This window comes from Musa acuminata, chromosome BXJ3-2 (genome assembly GCF_036884655.1).
Source record: "Musa acuminata AAA Group cultivar baxijiao chromosome BXJ3-2, Cavendish_Baxijiao_AAA, whole genome shotgun sequence".
Lineage (NCBI taxonomy): Eukaryota > Viridiplantae > Streptophyta > Magnoliopsida > Zingiberales > Musaceae > Musa > Musa acuminata.
The window spans coordinates 14,733,913-14,743,745 of record NC_088350.1 but is presented as its reverse complement, the minus strand read 5'-3'; the positions used below and the strand labels follow the sequence as shown (position 1 = coordinate 14,743,745).

General features: G+C 39.8%; 1 protein-coding gene across 1 annotated transcript; it reads left to right on the top strand.

The window, feature by feature from the left end:
- The first annotated feature begins 230 nt into the window (after window positions 1–230).
- Window positions 231–8,710, top strand: LOC135631185 (protein STRICTOSIDINE SYNTHASE-LIKE 4-like). The gene is made up of 4 exons (XM_065138648.1): window positions 231–772; window positions 1,040–1,347; window positions 8,025–8,157; window positions 8,259–8,710. Exons 1-4 carry the CDS (start codon window positions 332–334, stop codon window positions 8,523–8,525), a joined length of 1,149 nt encoding a protein of 382 aa, XP_064994720.1. The 5' UTR covers window positions 231–331; the 3' UTR covers window positions 8,526–8,710.
- The last annotated feature ends 1,123 nt before the right edge of the window (window positions 8,711–9,833 follow it).

Here is a 9,833-nt window from a genome sequence, read left to right as displayed (position 1 = left end):
TACCAAAAAGACTCTGAATAGAATATTATTTTAAAGAGTACTTTGTCCTGCTATCTCATCCATTAACACCACGTATTTTTAGATGCAAAAAGACAAGAAAGTTACGTGTATGGTTACATCCCATGTTGCGTTATCAACCTCTCGTTGATTTCCACGCAACCACCTTGCACTCGTCGTCCGTCCCACGCCACCGCTCCGTTCCACGCCTGTCTCTCTCTCTTCCAACGCATTTCATATCCAATTTGCTCGATCTCATCTCCTCCGTCTAATAAGTCTATTCCATACCCGCAGAGCTCAGCAGGAGGCCAGAGTTGCAGAAAGCATAGCTTCGATGGCAGATTCAAATCCTTCTCCAGCTGCTCCCGCTCCCAACCGAACTCGACGGAGGCCTTCCTGGCCTATTATTGGAGCTCTCCTCCTCATACTAGTGCCGATTGTGATCTCCGTCGTCGTTAACGATCCCAACGGCTTCGACCCGGCGCCGCTGCCGGCAGACTACTCCTTCAGCGCCTCCCTGGCCGTGGCGGAGCGCCACGACCGCATCCTCGCTTCCAGCAAGCGCGTAGGCGAGGGGCGCCTCCCGGGCCCGGAGGACTTGGCCTACGACAAGGCTCGCGGCTTCCTCTATACTGGGTGCAGCGATGGCTGGATCAGGAGGGTGAGTCTGAAGGATGAGAAGATGGAGGTGGAAGACTGGGCTTATGTCGGTGGCCGGCCTCTCGGAGTGGCCTTGGGACCTGGCGGCGACCTCGTCGTCGCGGAATCCAATAATGTGAGAAAGAAGTCCTTTCATTGTCTTCTTCTTCAACATGCCAGTTTAGGTCGTGAATTGAATTCCCATCAATTAAGCACAGGAAAGATTTGGAGTACTTTTTTCTGTTGACGATTAATAATATAAAATCCGTAGGAGGATTCTTTGTGTTTTTATGGTCAGTCCAAATTCAAGTTTCACATATTAGAATTAAGCCTTTCCTTTGGATGCAATCGAAGGAATAAAAAAATCAACAAGATGAAATGATGACAGTATTGTTCTTGGCAGGGGTTGATGATAGTAAAGCCAGATCAGAGTGTGGCCATGCTAACTGATGAAGCAGATGGACTAAGGTTTCGGTTGACCGATGGTGTTGATGTTGCGTCGGATGGCTTGATCTACTTCACAGATGCATCGTACAAGTTCAACCTCGATACGCACATACTAGACATTCTCGAGGGCCGACCCCATGGAAGGCTGATGAGCTTCGATTCTTCCACTAACCAAACCTCGGTGCTCCTCCGTGATCTCTACTTCGCCAATGGCGTCTCACTTTCGCCCGATCAACGCTCCCTAATCTTCTGTGAGACCACGCTGTAAGTCTTCATTCACCAAGTTAACTGATCATTTTTGCTCAGCTTATTTATTCGTCATACTTATAATATAGTTCATATGATGATGATGTAAGGAAGAAGAGAACAAAACGAAAAAGAAATATTCTGTAGATTTCACTACACCTTCATGAGGTCAGATTGGATGGATGGATGGATGGATGGATGGATGGCTGGCTAGAAACCGACCTTATATTATTTATGAAGAATTACATCATAAACTGCGAGTTGGAGTGTTTGTGACAATGACGAGGTGTAATAGGCCGTGGGGAGTAAACGGGATGAATTGCTACAGAGAACTAAAGAGAAAAAGTAGAGAAGCTTTTAGAGAGAGAACTACTAAAGAGAAACAATTAGAGAGGTAAAATTAAAGAGAGAACTTAGAAAATATCAAGAAGATGACATCGATGAGGAGCAGATTTGATTAACAACTATCAAAAAATGATATAACAAGATCAAGAAGACAATTAATGCCAGATTACGACAAAAGAAAGATTATTGATAGAAGAGACCGTAACAACACACTGATAATTAATTTAATGGAAAAAGATTTATAGATTAAAAGTTTGATTATCTTAAAAAAAAAAAAAAAAAAAAGATTGAAGGTGATAAATAGATAAGATTTCAATTGAGGAATTCTCTGAGCACTCAATTGCTTAGAGATTTCCTCAACTGTCATAAGGAAATCTTATACTTATCATGCCCCCGCAAGATTGAGCTTCCATCAAGGATACTGATCTTGGATCGATGAGATGAAAATAGTTTACGAGTGAGAGGCATTGTGAGTGAGTCTGCTAGTTGATCAGCCGTATGTACGTGAGAAACACGAAGTTGATGTCTGATAACTTGCTCTCGCACGAAGTGGAAGTCGATGGCAATGTATTTCATGCGGGAATTGAACACTGGATTGACACATAAGTAGGTAGCTCCAATATTATCACAATATATTGTAGGAATAACCGTGGAGTTGACGTTGAGTTCCTTAAGCAGATTAGTGACCCAATTGAGTTTAACAGCGGTGGTGGCGATGGCACGGTATTCAACTTCAGTTGTAGATCGTGCAACCGTCTTTTGTTTTTTAGAACTCCAATTGATTGGAGTAGCTCCAAGGAAGACAATGTACCCTGACGTAGATGTTCTATCATCAAAGTTCTCTACCCAATCAGCATCAGAAAAGGCATGGAGATAGAGTGAAGCATTTTTGTGAAGAAAAATGCCATGATTAAGAGTCCCTTTAAGATACCGCAAAATTCGTTTGACCACAAACCAATGCGTAGTAGATGGTCGATGCATGAATTGCGATAATTTATTGACGGCAAATGAGATATCTGGACGGGTGAGAGCCAAGTACTGTAAGGAGCCAAGGACTTGTTGATATTGAGTCAAATCTGTAGCAGGGCTTCCATCATATAATTTAAGTGATTCACTAGTAGAGAGAGGAGTTATAACCTCTTTTGCATTCTGCATATTTGTCATTGATAATAAATCTTGAATATACTCATTTTGTGATAGGAAGAGACCTGAAGATGTAAATGTTGCTTCCACTCCCAGAAAGTAACTTAAAGTTCCTAGATCTTTGAGGGAGAATCGATCGGCCAAGTGCTTTAGAAATGCCTGAGTCTTCAAAGGATCATTTCCTATGACAATAATATCATCCACATATACTAAAAGATATATTGCGCTTCTATTATGCTGGCAAATGAATAACGAGGTATCAGACTTAGAATTGATGAAGCCAATTGAGGTCAAAAACGAGCCAAGCTCGGTATACCAAGCCCTTGGAGCTTGACGAAGTCTATAAATAGCTTTTTGAAGTTTGCAGACTGCCTCGAATACTGAGGATAAACGAAACCAAGAGTTGCTGCATAAAGACATCTTCAGTAAGTGACCCCTGTAAAAAGGCATTGTTAACATCCAATTGTCGTATGTGCCAACCCTTTGAGATGGCCAAACTCAAGATAAGATAGATTGTTGTGGGTTTAACAACGGGACTAAATGTCTCTGTGAAGTCGACACCAAGTCGTTGATGAAACCCTTTGACAACTAGACGTGCTTTATATCTAGCAACGGATCCGTCTGGGTTCCGCTTAATTTGAAAGACTCATTTACACCCGATGATATTTTGTGTGTGATGAAAGGGTACTAAGGTCCATATAGAGTTATGAAGGAGAGCATCATATTCGTTACACATGGCTTTACGCCAGTGAGAAGATTTTTGAGCTTGAGTGATTGTAGTGTGTTCACTGGCCTCAGTGGAGGAATTTGTTATAGCATGTAAGTCAAGGACTTAACGTGATTTGAAAATATCACTTTTGGAGCATGTTGCCATTGGATGTCTAAGAGGATGGAAGTGACAGATTGTGTTGGTGGTATAGCCGAGGACGAGTCACTATCATGGACCGGGCCAACCGTCGGCACGACAATGTCACTAGGTCTAGGAGAAGGTAAAGCCAGTGGCAATGTTGCTGAGGGTATTACTTCATTAATAGGGGAAACTTGTGAGGAAGGGAGTGGGGAAATAGAGGGAGTGAGAAGCTGTTGAACTGAAGTAATAGTAGTATGCAGATCTTGAGGGTAAGGACTAGGCGGTGTCATGGGAGGTTCGTGTGATGAGATCGGAGGGATATTTGAGTGATGTATGTTTATCGGAGTAGCCTACATAGTAGGATTGTTTTGAAAAGGAAAGACGGACTCCTCAAAAATAACATGACGTGATATAAAGACTTTTTTAGTTTGGGGTTCATAGCATCGAAAAGCATTATGTTCAAGAGAGTAGCTTATAAAAATGCAAGGCTTAGATCGTGGTTGTAGCTTATGTGAGGCAGAAGGATGGAGCCATGGATAACATAAATAGCCAAAAACTTTGAGTTTATGAAGGTTTGGAAGCTTGTGGAATAATTTTTTAAATGGTGATTGGTATTGTAAGACTAGAGCGAGCATACGATTAATGAGATAAACTGCAGTTTGAAAAGCTACTGACCAAAAAGGTGGTGGTATGGATGCTTGATGTAGAAGGGAGAGACCAGTTTTAACGATATGTCGATGTTTGCGTTCGGCAGAGCCAACCAATTGGGGAGTATGTGGGGGTGGCTTGAGATGTTGTATACCGCAAGCAGAGAGACAGGATGTGAGGGCTTGATATTCGCCTCCGCCATTAAAGTAAACTGTTTTAATGGAAGATTGAAAAAAATTCTCGACCAACTTTCGAAAGTTGGTAAATACTGTGGAAACATCAGACTTATGGTGGAGAGGATATAATCATATGTACTTAGTAAAATAGTCTACAAAAATGACATAAAAGCGAAACTTATAAAAAAAAGGAATTGGGGTAGGGCCCCACACATTGGTATAAATGATTTCAAATGGTTTAGAGCAAGAAATGGAGGTTATCCCAAAAGGCAGTTTATGACTTTTATTGCAAAGACAAGTATCACAATGATTGACAGTGCTATTGATTTTCAAGGTAGGAAAAGAATAACGAGAAAGTAATTTTTGCTAGATAAAAAGAGAGGGATGGCCAAGACGACGATGTCATACATCAACCGGAGCTGCGACTGAAGAGTGAGCAGTAGGAAGGGTAATTTGCGAAGCGGATGGCCACTTATAAATATTGTCTTTGTTTTGGCCCTAGACTAAAGATGCTCCCGTGCTCAAATTCTTGACAAGAAAAAAGTTAGGAAAGAATTCAATGGAGGTATTATTTTGTTTACAGAATTGAGAAATGGAAATGAGATTTCTTTTAATGTTAGGTGCACACAGAACATCATCGTGTGTAAAAGTTGTGATAAGTGAACTAAGCATTGAGGAACCAGAATGAGTAATAGATTCTTTTGCCGTCATCGATGATGATATCTTCGTTTCCGTCATAGTTGTTGTGGATGGACAAGTTTTGAAGATCAGAGGAGATGTGATGAGAGGCGCCCGAGTCCACAATCTAATTAGGTTGGGTAGGAGTTGGAGTAGCCATGAAATTTGCCTGAGGCCACTATGACGGAGCAAGGAGTCTGGGGTGAGACCGACAGACTTTCGTGGGGTGTTCGACTTTATCACATAGTTGGCAAACGACTCGTTGGTGGCTTGTGAAGTCAGGACATGACGGCTGAGGATTATAAAAGTTATCACCTTGATATAGATAAGGGGGGTTTGGTCTAGGCCCCATAGGGCTAGGAGGCAGCTTATCCAAACCGTTGTTGATGTGCTTATTGTACTGGTTGCTCTTCCTCTTGGATTTTTGATTGACCTGAGCTATAATAGGTGGTCCAAGCAACCTATCATCATGCTTCAAGTACGTCTCATAGTCGATCAACTTATCATAAAGTTCTTCTAATGATATTGGTGAGTCGTGTGCCCGAAGTGCTGCTGTCAGTTCTTTATACTCGCCTCCGAGGCCATTGAGGGTATGGATTAAGACTTCTTCATCACTAAGAGAATGACCTATAAAAGCCAAATCATTGATGATAACTTTGATATTTTGTAGATAATCAGTAATAGTACTTCCCTCTTGTTTCGTTTTTATCAGATTGGAGAGAAGTCTGAGCATGCGAGTACGTGAGTGATTTGCCAAAGTTGTTTGTAACTTGCACCATGCTTCTGTAGAAGTCGTACATGAGGATATCAGTGGGGCAACGGATCCAGCAACGGAAGCTTGAATAGCTTGGAGGATGAGGTGATCTTGACGTAACCATAGTTTGTGGGCTAGATTTGGCACTGGACTAGGTTCGCTTGGGATGTTGACCATTTCAGGTGGATATTGGAGTGAGCCATCAACGTAACCTAGGAGATCATAGCCAAATAGAGGATTAGAAAGTTATGCCCGCCAGGATGCGTAGTTGCCGCCTTTTGATAATTTGAAGGGAATGAGTGTTGTAGCATTGATGGTGATAAGACTTTGAGAAGTGCTTAGAGTCCTTGCAGAAATAGGGATAGGAATATCGGAAGAGGAAAATGAAGACATCCCAGATATTTTGTGGCAGTTTAAGTGATCTTTACAGAAGATGTAAAGATATAAGAGGGAGGGAGGAGGAGAAAAGCAGATCGATGCGCTGCAGAGGAGGCTGCAGTGGTGAACTACAGCAATGAGGCTACAGTGATGAGGCTATAGCGATGAACTGCAGAGGAGTCTACAGCGATGAACTATAGAGGAGGCTGCAGCGTGATGGACTATAGAGGAGGCTGTAGCATGATGAACTGCAGAGAAGGCTGCAGCGTGATGAACTGCAGAGGAGGCTGTAGCGATGCACTGCAGAGGAAGCTACAGCGATGGGCGAGGAATCTACAGTAATTAGGTGAAAAAAAAAAAATCTGCAGCGATTAGGTGGAAAAATCTACAGCTGTTACAGTTGCTGAAGCTTGCTGTGGCAGTAAAGATTGTTGCGGAAGAGAAATTGCTGCGGTAGAGGGAAGCGGCTACAGATGGAAGCTGTAAAAACTACAATCGTTCCTGCTACCGCAGGAAGGCAGTGATGGCTATGGCGGGAGGTTCTTGTGAGGGCAAGAGGTGGCCGAGTAGTCTCCGACTCTGAAACAGGAAGCAACGGCGTCGGAGGAGAGGTAAGTAGCAGCACTGCCCTTTCCAACTGAACAGAAAAGAGGAATAGTAGAAGGCTTCGACAGAGCTGTCTACATCCGCAAGGAAGAAGGCTCTGATAATGTGATGGAAATCTTATCTACTTATCAGAAGGTATACATGCATGATGAATTCTTAAGTGGCAGTGAGGATATGTCTGACGTGGTCGCCTTGGAATGCATTGAAGATGAGATTAGGAAAAGGAGAAGATGTAAGAGATTGATCAAATAAGTCTCTTAAGGACGATATAAGATGATCAACATTAGGTTGATGGAAAAACGATCAATACAAGAGATCATCATGACATCGATAATTTGATAGACTTTATATGCAGATTAAAAGCATGATTACCTTTAAAAGAGAAGATTGAAAGTATGGATGAAGACATTTTTAATAATTTTTTTGCATCTCATTAGTAATAAGATTTGATGAAAATAACTACTAGAGATAAAAAAAAATTATAATAAGGGTGTAATCATATCAATACTAATGCATCGAATCTCATTAGGACTTCGAAATTAGGCATGCTTGGGCGAGAGTAATACCGGGCTTTTCGCTTTAGGACTATAAGGTTTAAAAAAAAAATTTCTTATATAATTTTAAAGATGTGATAATTGATATATATTTTGATTTCATGCATCTCTTAAGCAATAATAGATGAAAACACTATTTTTTGGATCTCTAGATCTAAGATAGGAAAATAAGCCTTCTACACTATATAGAAATAAATTTGAAGAAGTAAAACTATAAGAAAGTCCAAATATATAAAAAGTGAGTGAAAATTTCTTAGAGAAATAATATGAAGAAGATACCTTATCAGATATATGGTATATTCCCTAATAATATTCTTATCAAGATTGAAGATATTAATTTGAAGGTAAATTTGCCATATCAAAATGTGCTTTTTTTTTTTCTTTTTTTTTTATGAGAGGCTATACGACGAGAAATATATGAAATGATGAGAACAATACAGCAGTATCTATCATTCGAGTGTTAGTGCAAATAGAGTAGCGTAGTTCATGAAGAAAGACACAAATGAGAGTCCATGTATTAAATGCAAAATCTGCGTTATGGACACCAAAATCGATACGTGCAGGAGGAGATGCAGAAGATATCACATTCGGGGAGAGAAAAGGGGGACGGTCGATGAGTTCATCCAGAATCTACCGGGGTTTCCCGACAACGTTCGTTACGACGGCGAGGGCCATTACTGGATCGCATTAGCGGCGGTACCTGACCTGACTTGTTTCTTTCCATCATCTTCTTCTGCTCATCATACAACCTTAAATCTTGCTCATGCATCAGAGACTGTTCTCTTCTTCTTTTTCAGGGGAAGACACCGGAATGGGACGTAGTATTAAAGTACCCCTTCCTGAGGAAATTGATGGTCACCATTGAAAAGTTTGTAAAGATTCCACATTCTCAGAGGGACTCTGGAATCCTGAAAGTTGACTTGGATGGTCAACCGGTTGCCCTCTTCTCAGATCCAGGTTTGACTCTTGCAACTAGTGGGCTAAAAATTGGGAAGCATCTCTGGTATGGATCTCTTGTCAAGGACTATCTCAGCAGGATTGATCTAACTCAAGTAAGCAGATGAATGAACAGCAATTGAGGCAGATTAGCAGTTTCTGTAAAAGAAGTATTAACTTAAGCTTAAACATGAACCGATGAGGTTAGTTCATCGGGGGTGGTTAATCGGTCACTTACTCCGTCATTAATGGATCGGATATTGATTTTGACAAATATTTAAATTGATATTGTCAGATAAGTTTAACACTTGCAGAGATACGTTTAGATATCCGGATATGATTATACCTCAACTCATATTTCGAGCATATATAGTCTAAATTTGGATGAGAATATGATGCATACATACACCACATTTATGTACCTATATCGGCATCATATTCGGTTTATAGAGAATAATAATAAATCATACAAGTAGTAAGTTTTTCACCTTTTTTTAAAACCAAACCAAACTGTTTTATCATAATAAATCATATCCATCCAAACTAAAAAACTGTGGTCAAATTTGGTTGACGCCCTTTCTATAACTTGTGCTGTATATTTTTATGAGTTTTCTTTCTAAGCCATGAAGAAGAGTTAAGCCTTTGCACTCGATGGAAACATAAGCTGAGATTTTATATATTAAATATTATGTTCCGATTTTGACTAAATAATAACTCGAACAATTATATATATATATATAAATTAAAAAGACACTGTGTTTCAAACCAATCCTTGGAAATTTGGGCCGGACCACATTTTTCGATTTGATACTTTAAACGATAGAATAAAATAAATAAATTGACAAGTAAGACATGCCAAACTTATACCAATGTCGGTTAAGGCTGTGGTTTAACCTTTTTAACTGGTGGCGAAAGTAAATAGTAAAGAAAATGTTTAAATTGCATTACAATGCAGTTTGACAAATAAGGTAACCAATGCTCTCAGTTAGGTTGGCGCAACACCTAACCAATGCTACTTATCTAAGAATAGTTTGAATTGCCATTATATTTTACTCAAAATTTCCAATTCTCTATCCGATGTGACATTGCGTGGCCAATAACAATTCAGGGATATGCAATTGTTAGCATTCTATATAATTATTTTTAGTTTCTTCGGTGAATCTTTGTCCAATTATTTACTCCTAAGAAAAATTTAATAACGTACAATTAACAATTATTTTTGGTAATAAATCTCAAATTTTATTTCTTAACTACTCAAATGATTATATATAAGATGTTCGACATATATGGCTAGACATGTATATCTAATTTGTCATATCATTGTTTCATAAGTAAATTTTTATTTAATGATTTTGAATATCTTTCCCAAGCAGTAGTTTTCCTAGTGATAAGTTAAATTAGTTTCAAATAACTGGGAATTTCTTTTGCCATCAGTT

Coding starts and splice junctions, on each gene's coding strand:
- LOC135631185 (XM_065138648.1), top strand. CDS start 332: ATGGCAGATTCAAATCCTTCTCCAGCTGCTCCCGCTCCCAACCGAACT. Junction 1,348..8,024: donor ATCTTCTGTGAGACCACGCT/GTAAGTCTTCAT, acceptor CGATACGTGCAG/GAGGAGATGCAGAAGATATC. Junction 8,158..8,258: donor ACTGGATCGCATTAGCGGCG/GTACCTGACCTG, acceptor CTTCTTTTTCAG/GGGAAGACACCGGAATGGGA.